This window comes from Giraffa tippelskirchi, chromosome 11 (genome assembly GCF_054371585.1).
Source record: "Giraffa tippelskirchi isolate mGirTip1 chromosome 11, T2T-mGirTip1v1.2.pri, whole genome shotgun sequence".
Lineage (NCBI taxonomy): Eukaryota > Metazoa > Chordata > Mammalia > Artiodactyla > Giraffidae > Giraffa > Giraffa tippelskirchi.
This window is the reverse complement of record NC_137285.1, coordinates 148,519,432-148,541,922: the sequence shown is the minus strand read 5'-3', so window position 1 is coordinate 148,541,922 and position 22,491 is coordinate 148,519,432. Positions and strand designations below refer to the sequence as shown.

Below are 22,491 nucleotides of genomic sequence, written 5' to 3'. Positions count from 1 at the left end.
GGGTGCTATGTCCTTCGATGGTAACTGGGACCTAATGAGGGAACCATGGGGAAAAGGAAGACATCTCCCCTCTCTTCCTGCTGGTCTGAGGAACAGCAAGAGTAAGGTCCCCCTCCTACATCTCCCTCCCTCACCTTCCCATCCCAGGATAGATATATAATTTCTTTGATATTTATAATATATATATATATATATATGTACACACACACCTGGTAACGCAGAAGAGGAAAAAAATAGAATCCGTAACAATAATAAAAAAAATTATTTCTGGTTTAAAAATGATCTGGTTCCCTCCAGGGCGAGCAATTGCACAAATGTCCACTGAGTCTGGTCCAGGGGGTGAGGGAGGGAGGGTCTTGAAAGGTGAAGGAGGGTTGCTACCCCAGTCTCAGGGCCCCAACTCTCCGACCCCCCAGCCCCACTGCATTTTATAAAACGCCCCTCGTCCTCTCGGCATCGGGGTTTACACGTGTCCGTGCAGGGGAGGGGCCCCTGGAGGAGGGAGGCGGCCCCGGGGGCCCTTTGGTGCAGGTGTGGAGGCGGGGGCGCCCAGGCTCACACCGAGATCTCGTAGGTGGTGCCCCCCACCCCCGACACCTTCTTGACGCCTCCCCTGGTGGGGCTGCTGAGAGGCGGCTGGCCCGGGCCGGGGGCGGCTGAGCCGATGCTCTTGGGCTGCCCGTTGGATCTGCTGTAGGCGGTCTTGAGCTGTATTTCATCTCTGAGGAGGAAAGGAGCGCGCTGTCAGTGTGGGACCCAACACACAAAAGGAACGCCCTTTAAAACAAGCTGAGAGAAAATGCTGTCCTCTCTACGTATGCCTTTCTCACCCAAACACCGCCTTTTATTTTACTGCCCTGTTGAGGAGCAGCCTGCTCCCCCCTCCCCTATTTCTTCCTTCTCTCCAATAGCAGCTACACTGTTCAGTTACTCTCAGGCAAACAAACTGCTTCTTAGGAAGACAAGACTAAGGGAAATGCCCTCTCCTCAGCCTTTTCACAGGCGAGGCCCGGGAAGGCAGGCAGAGGAAGGGGGAAAGGCAGGGCGAGCCAGGTCCGCGAGTGCTGGAAGGCACCAGGGAAGCCCCGAGGCCTCCTGCAGGCAGCAGGCCGGGGGCCAGGACGGACGGACACTTACTTGGGTGTCAGTAATGGCTGCAGGGCCACTTCCTCCGTCTCGGGGACACCAGGGGGGGCTTTTTGGCTGCTGTAAGACAGAGACCGGCCCAGGTAGGGGGCAGGCGGGCCTGGTTCAGGGGACCCGAGTCCCCGGCCTCTCAGCCCATCCGGCTTGCCGAACCGGGGTGCAGCTGGGCGTGCCAGCGGCGTCTTGCCCAGGGGCGAGCGCTTCGAGTCGTCGGAGGAAGAGCTGGTGCGCGGTGCGTGGCCCGAGCCGGGCGTGCACTGGACGCCTGAGTCCCCCAGGCCTGGCTCCTCCGCGCGGCCGGGCGGCGGCGGTGACTGGCGCAGCAGCTTCTCGCGTTCCTGCAGGGAGGCCACGATGTGGCGCGACAGGTTGTCATAGCGGACGGGCGAGGGCTCGCGGGGCGCCGAGCCGCTGGGCGCCAGGCGGGGGTGCCTCTCGGCCTCCCGCTGCTGGGCCAGCCGGGCCGACAGGAAGGGAGACGTGTAGCCCAGAGGCGGCTCTGGCTCCGGGCCCGCCTGCACGGACTCGAAATCGGGGCTGTCGGAAGGCGTAAGCAGGCTGTCGTAGGACAGGCTCCCGTTTCGCGTCTGGTTGGCCAGGCTCTTGTAGGAGGTGGAGGTCGTGCCCTCCGAGCGGATGGACTGCAGCTGGCCCAGCTCGAAGCCCGTGCCCTGGGCAGACTTGAGGCTGGAGGAGCGTGAGCCGCTGGACAGCGGGTCAAAGGGAAAGCTTTTGCCGAAGGTGGGCGATCGGAAGCTCTCCGGCTCCAAGCTCGGCTCCGAGCGGTAGCTGGGATGGCGGCTGCTCTCTGCGATGGGGGCTGGCTCCTTCAAGCTGTCGCCACGACTCAGCTGCGGGAGGAAGCAGAGCTGGCCCTTAGCGCGCCCCTCCCATGACACGCGAGGCCCCGGGGCCCCAGGAGTCTGGCAAAATCAGTGTCTGTCACACGCCAGCCACGTCCTCGGGCTTTTCACCTGCGTTGCCTCGTTTAACCCGAGGCTCATCTCTGATTAGGAACAAATGACGTCTCGTTTGAAGACGCAGGGAATGAGGCGCAGAGAGGTCAGGAACTGCTCTGTGGCGGCGGCGATGGGTTTGAACTTGGGTCTGAGGCAGCCCTCAGCGCTCTCACCGATGGCCCCGGGACCCCGCGGGGTGAAGGACGCGCCATCAAGGAGACGCAGCCCCACCAGTGCTGACCAGCAGGAAAAGGCCTTTGGGTTTCTTTCCCATCCGGGGCCCCCTCCCCTTCTCCCAGTCCCCGTGTTCCCAGGACAGGCAGCTGCTTCTTCGGGAGAGCTCAGTACCTTGGCGCTGGAAGAGTGAGGCATGGCGGCTGATGTGCTGCTGCTGCTGTAGCCCGGCCGGTACTTGTACATGGTAGGCGTGGGGGGGCTGTCCTTGCCCAGGAGGCTGCTCTCTGCAGGAAAAAGGCCCGGGGGCACCACCTTATAAGTCGCTCCCTTAACATGGCTACAGCTGCTTAAAGCACCGGGGAGACAAGGTAGGCCCAGATATACCGAGCGGAAGGGAAGGTTACAGGTAAAATCCTGAGGAACACACACGATTTTGCTGAAATCAAGACTACAGACTCATACCCGCCCAGAAGTGAGTGCACAGACCCTGGGATGCTCTCCGGTCTGTCCAGAGGCTGGCGGTACACGCACGCACACGGACAGCCCCTTCATGGCCAGGAGCTCAGTGGAGCCCCTCTCTGCCGCTGTCCGCGGAAGTGGTTCAAGGACCGCTTGCTGGGTTTTCTTGGTCACAACGCAACGTCCTCTCCAAGCCCTTGCCTGTGTCATCTCTCCAGCTGGTCTCACTCCTGCTGCCACACTCACCCTCGTTAGTAGCCAGGCTGAGGTGTGTCCGTAGCCCCGTGTAACGGCTCAGGTCCGGCTTAGGAGGTGGTGGAGGCTCCGCATCTGCTGACTGGCTTTCTGTTATCTCCAGGCTGCCTTTAGACTGGATAAACGAGCGAGAAGGGAGTGTCAGGGCGATTCCAAGTATAAAACTGGGGCAGAGGGGCAGGGAGGGCGGCGTCATGTGCTGCTCAACTAGGAAGGAAGACCCCGAGTCACTCTGGGGGCTGTGGGGACGGGGCTGGAGAGAGCTTTCTTCAACGGGGGGTTTCATTCTGTCATTTACTTCCACCAACAGCTCCTTGTTGAGCTCCTATCATTCATAAGCTGTGTGTTAAGTCCTAGGAAGACATGCGAAGGAATGGACTCAATTTCTACTGTTAATGAACTTAAAACGTAATGGGAAAAGAAGTTATGTATTTAAGTAACTTTAAGACAAACCAGAAAGTGATAAATATGGTAAGAGAGACTGAAACAAACAAGCTTCCACCTCTGCCGTGGGGACGGCTCCCCGAGGTACCCGGCGTTACCCCCTGTACCCCTACCTTAGTTCTCCTCAGCTCCCCCTGGATGCCGTTGTCCATGATCTTCACGGTTATCTGGCCATCTGACACTTCCGGCCGAAGGAAGGGCGGTCTGATGACAATTGTCTTCTCTTTCTTTGGTCTCCCCAAATACCTGAGTGTCAAGAGCGAGAGGGCTTTCATTCAGTCGTTCAAAAATAACTACTGGCTGCCTACCCTGTGGAAGCACTTTTACGGTCCTAGCAGGCCAGGGGTAAGGCCAGCATTGAATTGATTTCTTCGATTCTATGAAGTACAAGCCCGACAGCAAGACCAGGCCTCTGGGCAGATACACCTAGCTCGAGGCACTCTGGAGTAAATCTCATTCTCACCTTTCCAAAGAGAGGACCACGTACGTAAAGAATGCACTAAACTCACAGGGTCTGCAGGACGGCACTTCAGCACTTCTCATTCTAGGAGAACCCTCCCTAAAAGGCAGCCCCTCACCCCAGAACCCACCCAGAGAAGACGGAGTGTGCGACCGAGGGTGCGCCCTCAGCACGGGGCAGGAGTACCTGGGTGCCGGGGAGCTGCACAGCACACGGCTGACGTTGTTACAGCAGCCGTTGGTGAAGGGGTTCACTCCGCCCCGGAACTTACCCGTAACCTGAAGGAGGGAAGAAGGACCAGGTCAGTCAGACAAGGGCGCCGTGACCTCCAGAGGCCACATAAAATGAGTAACATACAACCCTGCCATAAAGAAGCTCATGTCTGGTGACTGCGAAGAGGAACTCTCGAGTCAGGGTCATCAGTTCAACTTCTAGGTCTACCTCACGGTAGCTATCTGACCCTAAACACCAGTTTCTTTATGTCAAGTGGGGATCTCTACATAAGAGTGAGCAAGGAAGCTTAGCTGTCATTATGTGCAGGAAAGTAACTACACTCTTCCTGAGCGCTGGCCCAGGTCTTTACTGCTGCTACTGGCTCAGAGCCCAAACCGTCCAGTACAGAGGACACGTCCTATAAATGCCTATTAACTGAGACGAGGCCTGTCCTCACGCTTACATGAGGAAGGTGGACCCCCATCACAGAAAGCACACGCTACCCCAGGGCCGAGACTCAGCCCACTTTCCGGGCCCCCGTTGCGTCCCCTCCTACCTGCTCATTGGTGGTGCGTCCTCTGGCCACCAGCACCACGTGAAAGCCTGTGAGGCCGGCAACCGGAATGAAGAACAGGCCGGCCACACACATCACGGCCATCCTGGAGCCAGACGGTCAAGGAGAGCAGCGCCACGGGGCCTGGCCCGCCCCGGCCCCTGCTGTGGCCGCTTCCCTGAGACCCCACCGCCACGAGCCTCCACCTTCTCCCTGCCTCGCCCCCCACTCCCCCAGCGGTCTGGCGACCCCCAGGCCTTGAAGGATACGTGACAGCCGTGCGGACCCCTGAGAGCTCCTCCATGTGGTAGAGGACGTAGAGGAGGCCGAAGCCAAACACGCCCGTGATGTGAGCCGTCAGGGAGAGGAGGAAGAGGAAGAAGTAACGGTAGTTCCGGCGGCCGATGCAGTTGTTCACCCAGGGGCAGTGGTGGTCGAACTCCTGGGGGTGGACAAGGCAAGCTGGGACCACAGCATGACACCACTTCCGTCAAGAATGGCAGGCAGAACTAAACGCTGCTTTCAGCAATGTGTGATCACGTTCACCATTTAGTTGCAAAATGCAGACACAGGCTCCTGCAGCTTATCTATCAATCTGTAGGGCTTCCCAGGTGGGGAAGAATGGCAAAGAACCCGCCGGCCAATGCAGCAGACATAAAAGACCGGGTTCCATCCCTGGGTCGGAAGATCCCCTGGAGAAGGCAATGGCAACCTGCTCCAGTATTCTTGCCTAGAGCATCCCATGGACAGAGGAGCCTGGGAGGCTACAGTCCATAGGGTTGCACAGAGTTGGACACAACTGAAGTGACTTTAACACATCAGTCTGTAACAAAGACCTTCCAGAGGTTGATCAAAGGCCAAGGCCATCTCTCAAAGTTTATCCTACGTGACCAAGGAACTCTGACAGGGACAAATGTCAGAGGCTTGCAAGTACAATAAGATTTTTCTTTTTTTTAAAAAAAAGAGGCTTGGGAAAAAAATCTAGTAGGCAACTGCTTATAGCTAAGTAAAAATGGACTGGGAAAAGGGTTAAAAATAGACAAGGAATGCAGGACAGAAATATAATTGTACAATTTGTTTTGTGTGTTTTTAATTTGAAAATTGCACACTTATTTTTCAATTTTTTTCTGAGTATAGTTGCTTTACAGTGCTGGGTCAGCTCCTGCTATACAGCAAAGGGCATCAGCCACGTGTGCACATGGCTCCCTGCCCACTGAGGGCGCCGTGGCGCACTGGGCAGAGCCCCCTGTGCTGTGCGGCAGGTGCTCATCAGTGACCTAGCGTGCAACGTGAATCCAACAGCATGCCACCGTGGGAGACGGAGAGAACACGGAGCCAGGACGAACCACCAAAAAGACGGGCCGGGCCGGAAGGCCGGAGCTCTGAGTGGCTGTGGGAGAGCCTACACCTGCCCACCCGGGGCCCCTCCTGCAACAGGACACGTGCACACCGCCTCTCATGCGTACATCGCTGCCAGCTCTCTGACAGAGCGCGAACACAGCCCCGGGAGCCAGCCAAGGCCAAGCGTCCACAGGACCCGGCCCTGATTCCACGGCCTGGGCGGCGCACCCCGCCCGGCGCTCACCTCCACGCAGTTGTCGCAGACGCTGCAGTGGGAACAGCGTGGAGGCCGGTAGAAGCGGCAGGTGGCGCACCATTTCATGCGCACCTGGATGCCCTTGATCTCCACGGTCTTGTAAAGGGGCGCCCGGAAGTCGTCTTCTTTGTCTTCATCCTCTTCAGCTGTGGGGAGGAAAAGTCCCTGAAAACTCGGCTATGCCGCAGCTGCCCTAGGCCCTGGGCACGCAACGACACTGCCATCAAGGGAGGCGATCTAACGGTGAGGGAGCAGGAACCGGTAGCTCTGACGCTGCGAGGTCAGCTCTACACACACCACGACGGAAACAAGGAAGTAATTTACACTGGGAAAGCGGCCCAAGAGGGTGGCTCAGAGGCGGCTCTGACATGGATAGGCTGAGATTCTTGGTTTACATATGATGAATATATTTCAAAAGAAATAGATGATTTACATATCAAAGTACACATATAATGAGTCTGCAGAACAGTTCAATATTTACAAGTACACGACTGAACTACAGCAATCCAAATGGGGGAGAAACGAACTAGTGGGAGCCTTTTCTCCATGCACAAAGCCCCTTGGCCAAAGGCCTTCCCTTGGTTCTCTATTCATGTCAGTACTGTTTCTTGGTTCCAGACATTCTCTTTAGCTGAACGCCCTTTCAGTTTTCAGCTATCAGAAACTCATACAGCAAAAAGCAATACAACACTGTAAATCAACTATTAAGAAAATAAACTCACCACCCCACTTCAAAACTAAAACATTATTTGCCTTCATCTATAGCATGTGATTTTCATTACTTTAAATTATTAATCTAAATAAAATACCCATGGGAAGGAAAAGTTAAATAAGTGATGGTGTAGTAATTATTTAAGTTTTCAAATTTACTAAGGGAAATGCTAACAATGTAACTAAGTAAAAAAGTACAAGGTAAAGAACTGTACAAACTAAAATATCCCATTTTGAAAACAAAAACAGATACGTATATATATGCTACAGGTGTATGGTATGTATAAACATTATATGTATAAGTCTTCAAAATACTGACTGAAATGAAATATATAACAATAACAGTAGTTATCGCTGGGCTGTGAAATTATAGGTGACATTTATCTATTTTATGGGCTTCCCTTGTGACTCAGCTGGTAAAGACTCCGCCTGCAATGTGGGAGACCTGGGTTCGATCCCTGGGCTGGGAAGATAACCTGGAAAAGGAAATGGCAACCCACTCCAGTATTGTGGCCTGGAGAAGTCCATGGAGTCGGACACGACTGAGCGACTTTCAATATCTACTTTATACTTTCTACATTATGCAGACTCTACTGTTTTAAAGGAAAAAAATTCAAACGCTGTTTATTTTGAAATAACTGATTTCTTCCACACTGTCATCTATCAGAAGTGAGAGCTCTTTCTCTTAAAGTACTACAGTTTTTTGATTACTCTTAAAAGTCACCAGTGTATGTATTTATGTAAATGTCTTCCCTATCTTCCCTTCTAGACTGAGCTATTTGAAAGCAAGGACCTTAAAAAAAAAAGATCCCAAATGACCATAATCATCAGTAAATATCTGATAAATGAACATTAAACACTTGGTAAAACAGCCTTCCTTGGCTTTAGGATCTTAAAGCACCTCCTGTTAATCTAATGTTTGAAAGAAAAGACAAAGCTCGGTGACACAGGCTTTGTGAGCACAAGGAATTTCAGATAAACCTGCTCTCGCTGCAGCTGCCACCCCAATCCCAATGTGTCTCACATTTGAGAGAAAAATTCGATGGCATCAGCAACAACTGTCAGCACCCATTTCTCTCTCTACCTTACCCCACCTATGCTGGTCCTCACCCTCACCAACTGCTCCAGAAAACAGCCTAGCTCTGTGAGCGTCACCCCCCACCAGGAGAGGAGAGCGTCCCCGTCCTCTGGGTCACTCTGCAATTACCCGCTTTCCGCAACTTCAGTTTCTCTCTCTTCCCTGGTTCCACCTCTTCATGCTACCAACACACGAACGTCTTCTGTATCACGAAACCCCTCCCTCTCACCTAAGACACTCCACCTTCTGCCTTCTCTGCTTAACGTCTTGAAAGAATAACCTTAATCCTCACGACGCTGCTCCCTCATCTCCCCTTCGCTGCCTTCCGAACCACTGCAGTGCTGCTGATGTGACTGTCTCTCTCCCACACACGTAAACGCACCGTTACAGCTGTTCCTGTGGGGAGTTCCCTGATGGTTCAGTGGTCAGGACTCGGCGCTTTCGCTGCTGGGGCTTGGGTTCAATCCCTGATCGGGGAACTAAGATCCCGCAAGCAGGACCAAAAAGTAAATATTCCTCTGTGTGTGCTGTATTTTTTTTTTTTTGGCCATGCCATGAAGATCTGGGATCTTAGTTTCCCAACCAGAGATTGAACCTGTGCCCCCTGCAGAGGACATGCAGAGTCTTAACTACTGAACAACAGGGACATCTCAAACAATTCTTATTAAGATCACCAATCTCTTAGTTACTAAAACAATGGGCAACTTGGGAGTTTCCATACTACTGAACTTAATTTCTGATGCCACCAGCCACCAGTTACCTCATGAACTTCCCTTAGCTCCCACGTTGTCCAGTTTCTCCTCCTACTATCTTTTCTTGCTCAGTCCCTCCTCAATAGCTCGTTCTCCTCTGCTCATTATTAGTCAATGCTGGTCAGGCTGACAGGCATTCTTTCCTAACCGCATTCCACTTTCTCTACACAATCTCACTCCTGCTGCTGACAAAACTACACGGCTGAGGACTCCGCCATGAGTCTGACTACTCAGTTGCCACTGGGTAACTGCATCTGAGCGATCCACTGAAGTGAAGCGAAGTGAAAGTTGCTCAGTCGCGTCCGACTCTTTGCAACCCCATGGACTATATAATCCATGGACTTCTCCAGGCCAGAATACTGGAGTGCGTAGCCTATCCTTTCTCCAGCGGATCTTCCCGACCCAGGAATCAAACTGGGGTCTCCTGCATTGCAGGCAGATTCTTTATCAACTGAGCTATGCTGCTGCTGCTGCTGCTAAGTCGCTTCAGTCGTGTCTGACTCTGTGTGACCCCATAGACAGCAGCCCACCAGGCTCCCCCGTCCCTCGGATTCTCCAGGCAAGAACACTGGAGTGGGTTTCCGTTTCCTTCTCCAGTGCATGAAAGGGAAAAGTGAAAGTCAAGTTGCTCAGTTTTGTCCAACTCTTAGCAACCCCATGGACTGCAGCCTACCAAGCTCCTCTGTCCATGGGGTTTTCCAGGCAAGAGTACTGGAGCGGGGTGCCATTGCCTTCTCTGAACTGAGCTATGAGGGAAGCCCAAATGACCCATTAAGTATCTCAAATTCAACATGTCTAAGATGCTCATTCTTCCCTCCAAAATGGCTCGACATTCCTGTAACTTGCGTCTTAGTTCATAAAAACCAACATCCAACCTATCTTTCAAGTTAGGAACAGTGGAACCACCCTAGACAATTCCTTCACCCTCTCACTCTCACCTAATAACTGATTAGTCATGAAAAATTCTCCTGGATCTTAACCTGTAAATCCAGCTTTGAATTCAAGTTCATCTGGTGTGCATTACTGCAGTAGCCTCCCAAAAGGTATCTATCTGTTCTTATAAGAATCACTTTTGTGAAAGGAAACCTGATCCTGTGACTCCTCCAGTTCAAGACCCCTTGCTGTCCCGGGAAGAGCTTCAGCCTGTTTAACACACCAAGTCTCTCACACTCGGCTCTGGGTTCTCCTTTGCCCCCGCTGGCCCAACCCTGCGCTGTCTTCCACCCACTGCACTCGGGGTTTCTCGGTTCCAGTTCAGTCATATGCTGCTTCCTCTGCCTACAGGGCCCTCCCCTCCCCACCTCCAGCAGTATTTTCCCAGTTCATCTGGGCAGGGGCAGGGCACCCTCTCCAAGGTCCCACAGAGCCTTCTTCATGCTTCCATTACAGACTGTATCACACTGTTACTCTCTGATTCATCTCAGATATTATCAAAGCTAGCAATAATGCCCAACCCATACACCTGAAATAAATGTCTGCTGAATGAGTAACTGAAACTCAGAGTTGACCCAAAGTGGATCACAGGCCTAGAAGTTATAAAACCCTGACTCGCTTTCCACCATTAGACTACAGAGTATCCCAAAACGCAAGAGCCCTAAGGCTCCAGACCAAACGTGTGTGCCAAAGCTCATTTTCCTCAAAAGGCAGTTCCGAGCGAGGAGAGGGAGATCTTACCTCGAGGGAAGATCCCTGGGTCCATGAAGGTGGCCATGCTGAAGTTGGCCAGCACAAAGAGAAACACCACCGCATTGTAGACGGGCACTGCAGGCGACACGGACAGGCTCAGTCCCGGACAGCTGCACAGACGATACAGACAATGAGGGGCTGCCTTGACACTCGGGACAGCAGCCGTGTAAAACGCCTGTGAAAGACGCGCCCTACACCCATATACACATCTCGTGTGGTGGCTCACCTTCGCTGTCTCAAATCATCTTCCTCCTCCCCAACAAGTGGGTCTAGTTTCCCAGGGAAATGCTCATTTTAGATCAAGGTATAAGACTCATACGCCCTTGCACCGAAGTCTGTGTTCTTCAAATTCGTTCCTACCCTGTGAATCGCCATGTGTCAGGGCCTCTGTCCTGACCTCCTCTTAACCAGGCCCAGGAGCGGGGGACCGAGAATGCAACCGACACCAGCTGCAGTCCTGCTCTGGGACATCCTGAGGCCCCGGGACCCCAGCCACGCCCCCCTGACCCACACGCCAGCCCAGAGCAGGGGACACCACCTGCCTCTCTGGCTCCAAACCACTCGCCACTGCTTAAGAGTTTCTTCAGATCCATTATAGAGACAAATATGTATCAGATACTTCCGAGAATCTTATTCAACTAGAGGCTAGTTCTCAGGGTAGACAAAAGGAAACCACTCACGGACAAGGAAGGATACCAAGACCCTGAGACCAATGAATGAAGCGGGAGAGTGGAGGAGAAAAGAGAGAGAGAGAGGGTGCCAGACCAGAGGGGCCCTAACTCCTGCGGGAACAGAAACTGGCCGCAGGTGTCGAGGACCCCACCGAGTTCAAACCACAACAAGGGTTTAGGGAACTTCTTGACTCCAAGAGTGAGCTAGGCCCTCAGCTTCTGTCAGGACAGAAGTCTCAGGAATTCGGCCAGCTCTCCCTTTCCCCGGGATAGTTCCTGCAAGTGTGAGAAGAACAGCCGATGAGCTGCCTGCAGGGTCCCTGGTATCAAACACCCTCTCTTCCGGCTCAGCTCAGAAGAACTTCCCACTACGAGACAGTGGCTAAACACCCTAATCTGCTCTGTGGCTGAAAACTTAATCTCCAGAATTAGGCCAGCATCTGTCCTTGTCCCCCTTCACCCAGACCAGCCGGAAGGAGACGAAGAATTCGCTGAAGGAAAGGAAGAGGCACCAGCAGAACAAGACAGCAAATGACTTCGGAGAATTAATCCACGGCAGGCCTGGATTCTGCTGAGAGCTCATCTGTCTCCATCCAAACAAGCACAGCCCTGAACAGTGATTCAGGACATTCAAACGACCAGAGCTCCTCAGTGAGAAATGAACTAATGACAGGGTTTCCCTGGTGGCTCAGCAGTAAAGAATTCGCCTGCAAATGCAGGAGATGTGGGTTCGATCCCTGGCTGGCAACATCCCCTAGAGAAGGACATGGCAAACCACTCCAGTCTGCTTGCCTGGGGAAATCCCACGGACAGAGGAGCCTGGCGGGCTACAGCCCACGAGGTTGCAGAAGATTGGATGCGACTGAGCAACTGAACACGACAACAAACTAATGCTAAGAGGCTGAGCTGACTGTCACACAGCATCTCACAAGTCTTTACCACCACCATCTACTTATTCAAGTTCCATTGAGCCGATCATTAAAAAAAACTGAAGTGAATATTCACGATGCGCCAGGCTTTTTTAGATAGTAACTATCAATTAACTCTGCCTCTCTTGATGGGCCAGTACCTACTTGGGAGGCAACACCACAAAGCTAGAGCGAAGGCAGTGATTTCAAGGAAAAACACACCTCCAGTCACGGCCCTAGTTTTATTCTGCCAAAGTCTCCTGTGGAAGCCTCTTCCTCTGGGGGCTGATTCAACAAAGCTGACCCCACACCTTGGCAGGGTTTGGGGTGGAGTACAAGCAAGAAGGCAGAGTCTTCACACAGCCCCACCCAAAGCGTGACCTCCTCGGCTCCTGGGGGGGGAGAAACTGGAAACCAGTCGCCCAGGTCAGAGCCCCTCCCTGGTTCTTAGCTGTCACTCCAATTTCCGCCCGGGGAAGAGTCGAAAGCGTGACTCACTTGACTCCTACAGCCTGGGAAGATAATTAGAAGGGAAAAAGGAATTAAATCCTTAGAACACTGAGGTCTCTGTGATTTAAAAGTCTCATTCTTAGAACTGGCTACTGTGGCCTCTGGAGCTTCGGGAAAAATAAGGGTCCCTCCATCTCTGAGTGAAACTAAGATGAACAAGAAGGACATGTCAGCCCCTCACTGACGTCAATCTCTCTGGCCCCATTCTTTCCTCAGTTTCTGCATTTCTCACCAAAGCAAATCACTCCATTTCTTGGATATCCTGCCAACGACCTGCCCCTGCATAATGAACTTTACCCCTTACAACCTTCTTGATTTCAGCCCCTCCCAGCTGAAGTGTGTGACTCTAGAATCAAGTTCCCATCTCTCTTCCAAAATAAAGCCGATCCCCACCGTGGGCACGTATCTAGAAAGGATGCAGATAACTCCACGGCATGGGCGATCCTTGCTCCTACTGCTTCCAACCTAAGCACTCCAAGTCGCGAACATCCCAACAAGGAGAGGCCTGTGGGAGCGGGGCCTGCTCCTGCCACACCCCATGTCCTGCCTGGCTCCAGGAGGGGCTTGCTGTTGCTACAGTACTCTGCCAGAGTCCTAGGTGACCCCCCCAAGTGGCCTGTCTGAATCTGCTGCCTTTAATGGGAGGAGGTGAGGCCTGAGCTGAGGAGCTGTTGGGGCTCGTCCTCCGCCGATGGCGGTAATCACAGAGCTCCGAGCACAGGGAGCGGCCGTCGCTCAGAAGGCTGGCTGACTCATGGGTGAGACTCCCAGACCTACACCACCCCAGGGAGAACAGGTTCTTCTGCCCGCCCCTCCAGCACTCCTGTTTCCAAGGCCAAATAAAATTGGGAGCTGCTGCTGCTGCTGAGTCGCTTCAGTCGTGTCCGACTCGGTGCGACCCCATAGACAGCAGCGCACCAGGCTCCTCCGTCCCTGGGATTCTCCAGGCAAGAACAGTGGAGTGGGTTGCCATTGCCTTCCCCAAAATTGGGAGAGTGGGTTTCAATACTCACAGTACTGAAAATCTGTTCCCCAGCCCTAACTCTTCCTATTTTATATATATATATAAAATTAAATTCCTGGTGAGAAAACTAAAGTAGGAGTCAAGAAGCTTTAGACTTCAATCCTGTCTTCATCAATGCTTTGCTATCGTAGCCTTAGGTAATCTACAGGAAACTCTGCAAGCTTGTTACGTCAGCTACCTAATACAGATATGAGAATGAAAGAGATAATGCCTGAGAAGAGCTTACAATTCTTTTTAAACTAGCTGGGTTAATATAAGCATTCACAAGATAGAAGTAACAAACAAAATAGCATCATTAACCATCTCCATCATCATCAGTTATCATTCCAGCCCCACCTCCCTAACTGCACTTCCTTGGTCTGAAGTACTCAATTCAAGAACACGACAGAGGTATTTGCTCCCAAAGGCCAGGCCTATGCGTTCCTGCCATGCCTAGCGCCTACTCCGAGTGCATGCGGAGTGTTCCTCGGTGATGAGGCAAGGCTAGAAAGAACATCCCGCTTCTTGCCCCTGGGGATCCACAAGATTCCATGGGAAAACAATCCCTTCCCTTCTAGGTGGGTCAGTTTCTCATGAAACACTGGATTTGTCCTGTCTTCTCCAGACTGTCAAGCAGCAGCGTACAAGACGTAGGACTTAGGCACGTATTCCTCGATGAGAAAACAACGTGGGAAGGAAAAGAACCACCACTGCTCAATTAATGCCCTAAATCACGAGGCTGCTCCCACTCAAATCAGGTGCCAGCACCTCTGTAGTCATGAAAAAAAAAAACCCAGAGGGAGAGTCACCGAGGTTGCCCAACTCAGTGGATGAGACGCTGGAGGGGCAAGAGGCAGAGACGGGAAAGGCGGAAGCTCCTCCACGGCCGGGGCCCTGGCAGGACCAGCACGGGTTTCTGGACAACCCTGACTTCTCTTCCTGCAGAGGATGACTCGCGGCCCAGACTTTACCCCCATGCCCGCCCCTTCGGTTTTAGAAAGACACCTCGGACACTAGCTGACTTAACCCCACAGCTCAAGGAGACTTCAGAAGACATGATTCAGCGACTTATTTCTAATGGTATTGCTAGGAGCCCTAAGGAGGTCTCAGGGTCACCAAGAAGGCAAAGAGGAGATGCCAGTGTCTGGGCCTCTATGCCAGCCTCTCCTGAACCAGAGCAGCCTACCCTCACATTTAATATACTGGGTTCCACAGAAGAGCTCAGTAAAAAAAAAAAAAAAAAAAAAAAGGGCATATTGCTTAAATAAACTCTCTAGGTCAACTTCCTCATTATACAGAGAAGACAGAGGCCCGCAGCAGCTAACTGACTTTACCAGAGCCAGCTTCCCCAAACAGGCCTTATTCCTCTCCCCTGGAACTGCCCACTGCCCATCACAGAAGGAGACTCAGAGAAGCCAGCTGGAGTCCAGGCCGGTGACCTTAAATGCAGTGTCTATTACCCAGCCGGGGCCAGGAGGCTCCTTTAGCAGGCCCCTGACTCCCCAAGAGTGGGAAGAGGAAAGAGCTGCAGGCTCCCCGAGAGCTCCTGCTTAGTTTCAGTACTGGACAGAGGCTGTCAGTGAGAGGCACCCGGGTCACAGGGGGAGACCTCTGCAGTTCTAGGCGAGCTCCTCTGGAGCAGAACATCACAACGTCTTGCCGACCACAGCCAACTGCTAATTTCTGCTCAGCGCTTTCCCTGCTTGACCAAGAAACACGGAGGGTGAACTGCGCTGATTACTGGAAGCTGATGTGCCCCCACGAACTACACCTGCCAGTTGAGAAGGCTCGTCCTCCTCCTCCCAGGCCTGTAGGCCCCAAAGGAGCTCTCACCTGGGGCCTACCCTGACGTGAGAACAGACAGCTGCAGCCTGGTGAGGAGAACAGGGTGACGGCAGGTGCCGACTCAAGGCCCCAGCAGGAGCTGGTTCCGGAAGAGCCCTCCTCTAGTTTCTATCTGAAAGCAGTCTTTTTAGGCTGTATATGGTTTTAAGCGGAGAACCTCACAAGGGACAGGGCGGTTTGGGAGAAGAGTGCTACCTCAAGCCAGGTATCTGCTTGCACAGGCGCTGCTATGGTCAGATGGAGAGGAAGAGACGAGCCCTTCAGAAGCAGCGAGTGCCAGGGGCGCAAGATAAACAGGGTGCTCATCATGTCCCCACGAAGCGGGCAGGGGCGAACCCGGAGAGCGAAGGACAGCCAGACCTGTGTCCCGAGGAGCCTGCCAGGCGGAACCCGTGCTAAGTCCTAAGGTGCTTCTCACTTCGGGTTAGAGGCGGTAATTCCAAGGAAGAGTCAAGCCTGTCCTCCAGGACCCTTTCTCCTAGAGCTGAGAGAGCGGGAATAGGCGGGCCCCTGACTTTTCTGACACCAGGCAAAGGGAAAGTAGGTTAAACAGCTTCAACTATCAGTTGAGAAAATGCCTATGTCAGGACAACTCTTTGTGGCAAAACTGGTAGAACCAGCCAAATACTTCAATGGCTCCAGACGAGCAAGAGCAAAGTAAGAACGAGGATTCTGCTTGCCTCAACTCAAGAATGGATGGGTTGAAAGAGAAACCCTGGAGCCAGTCCCCAATCTCTTCGCTTTCCAAAGGCTTTGCCTCTTAAAGGAAAAGACTCCCTCTCCCATTAGGCAGGTCGAAGGGTGTCAGATTAAGTCTTGAACCTATGCCTCCTGACAGCACCACAACTGCGACAAAGATACTAAGGGCCCGTGTAAACATCCCTCGGTTAAAACACTGACTCTACTAGAGGTCATAATAGCAGAAACCAAAACAAGCCCCACACGGAAGACTCACTCCTCCTTTCTGGAAGGCGGAGCTGAACCCTTGAGGGACTCCACAGGTGTGCTCAGGCTGAAGGGCGCGGCCCAGAGAATCTGTGACCTAGTCTGCTCTTCAGAGGGGGAGGTGGGAAGCGGGATGATGCTCATACCTTGGATAACAGATTCATTCTTCCCTTGTTTAAAAAACAAATAGAAAAACACTGCAGTTACTTTACTTCTGCATTATTACTCTTTTGGCCAAACAACGCACAGTTTAGAGAATTCCTTTTGACATCAGAAGCCCTATTTGGAGGGAGGTGGTTCCTTCCCTCCTATCAAACACTTAATTTCTGTTCTACTTTCTCCCCATAACAGTAACTGCCCGTACCCCGCAATGCCGGCTTCAGTCACCCTTCAGTGAGTGCAAACTGCTTTTATTCCCAATCACTCCAAATCCTCTTCTTCTTGCCAGCCACCTCACACTGGCTCTAACCAGCACTCCGCAATTAGGTTTGAGCCTGAATCACAGCAGAGTCAACCCCCTAGAAACTCTAGCACGCTCCGATTGTTCCAAGAGCTACAACTAGAACACTAACTCAATGACTCAACAGTTCAAGACTCAGAAGCCTGGTATATGTTAAATTATAAACAGGTAACAGCAAAGATGCTTGCCAGGTGGCCGACAGCTGAAGGAACAGGGAAAAGAATGAAGATAAACCACTCAGACCCCCTTCAGTAAGAAGCAGGTGAACAAAAGCTGAATATCCTAAGTGGGAAGTCTTTCAACACCAACTGTTTTTCCTAAAAGGACCACGGAATGGGAGAAATGCCTGCCATCCCCTTCAGCAGGAGCCGATGTCAGGGAAGCCTTCTAGGGCTCTCTTCTTAAATGAAACCTGCTCTTTCCCACTGGCCTTCACTCCTCCAGCTTCGGCCCTTAAGGACACAGAGAAAACCAGGGGCTCCGGGGGCCGAGGGCTGAGGAGCCAGTGCCTTCACTGTGCGGGCCTGGGTTTGATCCCTGGTCAGGGAGCTGTCCTGCAAGTCGCACCGCGCAGTTAAACACACACACACACACACCATCACCACCACCACGGAAACCACCTGAGTAACACTAAAAGCCAAAACCGCCTCATTGGCAGACCTTCTAAATTGAGTCTGAAATTCTCCAGGACTCCGAGTCCCCACCATCTCAAATCTGAGCTTCAGTGAACCTGGGGAAAAGCCACGACTACTTGACGAACCTTCTGTCGAGTCCAGTTCTCTCACAGAACTGACTGCTGAGGCTGCTTCATCCTCTCTGGTGACTCCCTCCCACTTCCTTTCTAGTTCAGAATCGTCTAATGATGAAAATGGGTAGGAAAAGAGGAAGACATCTGTGATTCCAGAGGAGGGGAGGCGGGGAAGGCAGAGGACTCAGCAGAGAGGGTGGGCCTGGCCTTAACTCGTACCACACCTCTGCGGTTTCCCTTTACCTGTATTCCACCTCAAACACTCCCAGTCACTTGGCTTTGCAAGTAGAAGCCAAACTCAAGAGGAAACATATCGCCTCCCCTCCCTTGCCCACCCCCACCCGATACCACTGCTGGGAGGACACTCACGTAAAGGCAAAGAAGAGGGTCGTGGCTCCCACTAAGAAGATGGCGGCTGCTGAGACGGGAACATACTTGCTGGGTTTGAATCTCTTTGCAGACTCTGCGGGCATGTTGGAGCTCTGCTGGGAGATCTGCCCTGCCGCATAGCACAGGCCCACACAGCGGCAGAACAGACAAGAAAACGGGACGAGGGCGACCACGGAGAGAAGAGGACCGAAGGAAACCAGGGACACAGAAAATTTAGAATTATCACCCTTCCCCCTCCCAAATAAAACCAAAGGTCAAGAGATCTCCAAGGAAGGAAAGCACGCGGGAGGGGGAAAGGCGACTCCAGATGATGAATAACCACCTCCCCAGAACAAGGCAGAAGGAGCGATTAAGAAACACAACCAGCACCGTTTAAAACCCGGAGACACACGGGAGGCCGCACACATGCAAATGGCTGCAGGTAGAGAACACGGGCAGCTGCACAGATCAGGGAACAGCGCGTGGAGGGAGGCAGGCCCTCCGAAGGGAAGAGGGGGAGAAGACGGGGGGAGCACGGAACCCCTCTCGCGAGGAAAACGTCCTCGGAGGAGACACTGCAGCACCACGGCCGCCTCACGCCCACCGGAAGCGGAGCGGCGCCCACCGGAAGCGGAGCGGCGCCCACCGGAAGCGGAGCGGCGCCCGAGAGAGGGGCGCCCGCCCGAGAGAGGGGCGCCCGAGAGAGGGGCGCCCTGTGCTCCGGTTTCAGTCCGAGAAGGCGCCTGGGGCCCCTCCTGGCTTGAAAGAGAAACCGTCTTCACTGCAGTCCTCGTCCCTTTCAGGTGGTTTTCTCAACGCCACCACTCCCACACCTTGACTTCAGGGCTTGCAGTCTGGCAGTGGTGGTCTAATTTTATTTACTTTCTCTTGATGGCTAAAGCTGGGCAGCAGCTGTTACAAGGCTGAGTTGCAAATCCTTTTCCTTGAAGGGGGAGGGAAAGTAGAGCCGAGAGCTGCACGAGCGCAAGCCTGTCCGTCTTCAGTCTCTTCCTGTGACTCCCAGACCCTTCAAGGGCTCCGTTTCCTACAGAGCTCATGCAAAACGGAAGAGAAACACAAAATTTCCGAAGCCATGTTCTTCCCAATAAGCAAAATAAGATGGAGAAAATCAGCTCCACTTGATGATACTTTTGAAAGGTCACTGTGGATGAAGCAAAATTCCCAAGAGATCCCTGTTTCCAGGTCAGTCAGTGTCTCTGATCTTCTTTACTCTTGGGCTTTCTGGATACCGAGTTCAACTAGGTTATGGTGCCTCACCTGGAGAAAAACAAATATCTTGATCAGAGAAATGTTTTCAAGGCATTTCTTAGAACATTGAGGCTAAAACCCCACCAGGTATTCTATTAAAATGTGCTCTCTGAAAGATGATTTTCTACTTCACTACGTTTATGTGGGCAGGACTCTGAACTGGGAGGACAGTGGGCTCCGAATTCTTCCCTCTTCCAAGTGCTCTTCATTTTGAAGAAAGAAAAACATGGCTTCACCTGGCCTAAGATCATCAGAGAACTAGCTCTTGACACAGATGGGGCCTGTCCCACCTGACACCAATGGGCAGTACCAAATACCAAGAATATCAAAATCTGAAAACAAACAAAGGCACAGCAGAGCAGGGCAGTCCTAGAAAAGAGAATATTTATTGCTACAATGAAAAAAGTAGGACAAACTTAGGACAGTAAGTCTCACGTCCTTTCTGCGCACGTCTCCCTCGCTCTTATCCTCCTATGCTTTTTAGTTACAACCTTAAGAGGCACGAGCTGAATTCGTGGTCTCCTGAAATAACTCATGAAAGGACCTGGATGAGAAATGTCCCTGCACTGAAAGGTGAGATGCCCTCTAAGAGAAACTGAGTCAACCAGAGGGGCTGGTCTTTCTCTTCCCAAGTCAACAATATTTCACTCCTATATTGGCCTAGTAGGAAGTCAAGGGACCCCACCTTCCCTGATATGATTAAGAATAGCAATTATTTCTGTTGATAGTAGTAGCAAAATAACACTTTGGATGCTTTTCATCTAGTGATGTCAAAGCACTTAACTCACATTATCTGATGACACAGTTCCTTATCCCACTCCATAAAACTGAAGGTTAGAGAACTCCTGAGGCCATCTACTAAGTAGTCAGGTTCAGAACTCACAGTTCACAGGCCCCTCTGCTAAAGCAAACCCTTCCTACCTTTCTCATCCACTACACTACCTGTCCGCTGAAGACAACCTGGAATCTGCAGACCAAACATTTTACTTAAGGTGTTTTTTTTTTCCATTCAAGAGGTGTGGTAGCTCCCTAATACCAAAGATAGAGATGAAAATATCAGAAGTTTTGAATAGTGAAATATGAATGTACCCTGGAATCGATCACTCCCTCCTTTCTGTGGCATGGGAGAGTAAGGGTCTTCCTTCAAGATGCGCTCGTACTCTCTCTCACTCACATACAAAATGTAGTTTTAGAGGGCCACACAGCATTATTAGAATAGATTGATTCCTACAGGAATCAAAGCCCAACTTTCTGAATTTAGGCTAAGTAACTTTGTTAACAGTGAGGAGCAAATTCTTAGTTTGCAGACAGTACTATTAAACTTTCCTCTCAAAGCCTCAAAGATTAGAGAAGATGGAAAATTGCGCTGCTTATATTTTATCTAAAGTAGAATATCACTTAGATACCATATGTTATTTCAGATTTTATTTTTCTGACAGGAAAAAAGTCACATGGGCTAATATTGCCAAAGTAATTCAGAGTCATAAAAGGCCAGGCCATTTGGGGAGGACAGTACTGAAAACAAAAGTGATCAGCGTTAAGATATTTAGAGAATATATATTAGAAGTGACAAGACAAAACCTAAGGAGCCACTGGGTCTACTAAAGACACACCAGGTCAGAGCAGAAGGATGTACTGTGAGTAACTGAGATGAGACTGCAGGGTGAGTGTGGTTCAGCAGAACCAGCAGTCTGGACCCACACGAGTACGACAAAGGTGGACAAGCACGTGTGTGACACCATCAGGCACACAGTCCTCTATGGAAGGTGAACATGTATATAGAAAGGAAACTATAGAGTGTGTTGTTTTAAGGCTTTAAGAAGGTTTAACACAAGTACCTCCTTAAAGGGGTGAATGGATACGGCCGCATGACTGACAGCACAAGTCCTGTTTGTTAAGGTAAAGTGGTATAAATACTGTAAATCCGAACACAAAGTCATCAGTGTATGCGGAATGATCCACATGTCAAGATACCCGCTGAACAGTCAAACAGAAGTTTCATATGGGTGTGATCGTTATAGACAGAGGTAGCAAAGTAGGTGGCAATACAAATCTTCCAAGAATCAGGTGGGTTTTAAAGACTAAGTGATAATGACTACTCTGAAAAGATTTAATATTATACAAAGGGATCCTGGGATTTAAAAAAAAGGGAGGCGAATATAAGGTCAACCTAGACAAGATGGCATTAACCAAGAAGTGTTTCCAAGGCAGAGACGCTGTCTAGAGGATAACATATATCTGATCCCACACCTCCTTCCAGAACTTTGTCACCTTTACTTCTCATTTCGACGTCTCCATTTGGCCAGGTCGGTGAAACACTTTCAACCTTCCTGCCCCACAGGATTCCTATAGGCAAAATAATGGCCAGCGCAGTGGAGCTCCCGCTTGTGAAAAGTACAAAGTACTGGAAGCTGGGAGCTCCGGGCTGGTGGGGGTAGGGATGGAAGCGGGCGGATGCGAGGGGACAGGTAACAGGATGAGGCTTGGGCCAGAACAAGGGTCGGCAGAGCGGGGCAAGGGACTCGAGCCTCAGGGAGAGAGCGGCGCCCAGTCCCCACCCCGCGGCCGGGGCGCCGAGGGTCGCCGTCCGGGGCAGGGCCGGCCCACACGGAGAGGACGGGGTCGGCGGCCGCAGGGGCCCCCGGGGCTGAGGGGGCCCGCGGGGGCCGGGGTCCCCTCATGACCCGGCCCTGAGGGGAGCCCCGGCCTCTGCCGGCCGCCCTTCTCCGGGGCCCGAGGGTCCGGCCGCGGCCGGAGGACCCGACCCGGACACGGAGCGGGGCCTCCCACCGCCTCCCCTCCCCGGTCCCCCTTCCCTAGAGGTCACGCTCCCCTCCCACCCCCGGGCCCCGCACTTCCGCTTCCGCAGGGGCCGGCAGCCCCGGCACTCACCCGCGGCCAGCTCCGCGTCGCCGCCGCCGCCGCCGCCTCCCGGCAGTGCCGTCCGGCCTCTGAGAGGCAGCGCGCGGCCCCCGCACGCTCCGCGCCCGCCCCGAGACGCGCGCGCCCGCCCCGCGACGCTCGCCTTCCAGCCGGCGCGCGGCCGTTGCCCTCAGGGCCGGGTCGCCCGCCCTCCCCGCGCTCCCATTGGCTCCCGGCGCCGGGCGCGCGCGTTGCGTCTCGCGCGGGGCGCGTTTCTCTCATTCATGCGGCTCACGCCGCCGTGCCCGCCCCCGCGCGCGCTCCCATTCACCGTGCGGCCCCCACCCCCACGCCGCCCTAGAGCGTGCGCGCGCACCCCGGCGACCGCGGCGACCTCGCGGCCTGATTGGC

At 52.6% G+C, this 22,491-nt stretch overlaps 1 protein-coding gene across 5 annotated transcripts; it reads right to left on the bottom strand.

The window, feature by feature from the left end:
• Positions 1-243: 243 nt before the first annotated feature.
• ZDHHC5 (zDHHC palmitoyltransferase 5) lies at positions 244-22,171 on the bottom strand. Of its 5 annotated transcripts, XM_081539027.1 has the most exons (13): positions 22,111-22,171; positions 17,950-19,227; positions 17,593-17,688; positions 10,479-10,600; positions 6,252-6,409; positions 4,936-5,108; positions 4,670-4,772; positions 4,087-4,178; positions 3,554-3,686; positions 2,988-3,111; positions 2,454-2,566; positions 1,138-1,997; positions 244-721 (listed from the first exon to the last, which is right to left on the bottom strand). In XM_081539027.1, exons 4-13 carry the CDS (start codon positions 10,513-10,515, stop codon positions 556-558), a joined length of 1,959 nt encoding a protein of 652 aa, XP_081395153.1. In that variant the 5' UTR covers positions 10,516-10,600; positions 17,593-17,688; positions 17,950-19,227; positions 22,111-22,171; the 3' UTR covers positions 244-555. The 5 variants fall into 5 exon arrangements, with proteins under 5 accessions (XP_081395153.1, XP_081395152.1, XP_081395154.1 ...); XM_081539026.1 differs by lacking the exon at positions 17,593-17,688; XM_081539028.1 differs by lacking the exon at positions 17,593-17,688 and having other exon boundaries at positions 18,783-19,227.
• Between the last annotated feature and the right edge of the window lie 320 nt (positions 22,172-22,491).

Coding starts and splice junctions, on each gene's coding strand:
- ZDHHC5 (XM_081539024.1), bottom strand. CDS start 19,007: ATGAGCTCTGTAGGAAACGGAGCCCTTGAAGGGTCTGGGAGTCACAGG. Junction 4,179..4,669: donor GACGCACCACCAATGAGCAG/GTAGGAGGGGAC, acceptor TCCCTCCTTCAG/GTTACGGGTAAGTTCCGGGG. Junction 1,998..2,453: donor CTCACTCTTCCAGCGCCAAG/GTACTGAGCTCT, acceptor TTCCTCCCGCAG/CTGAGTCGTGGCGACAGCTT.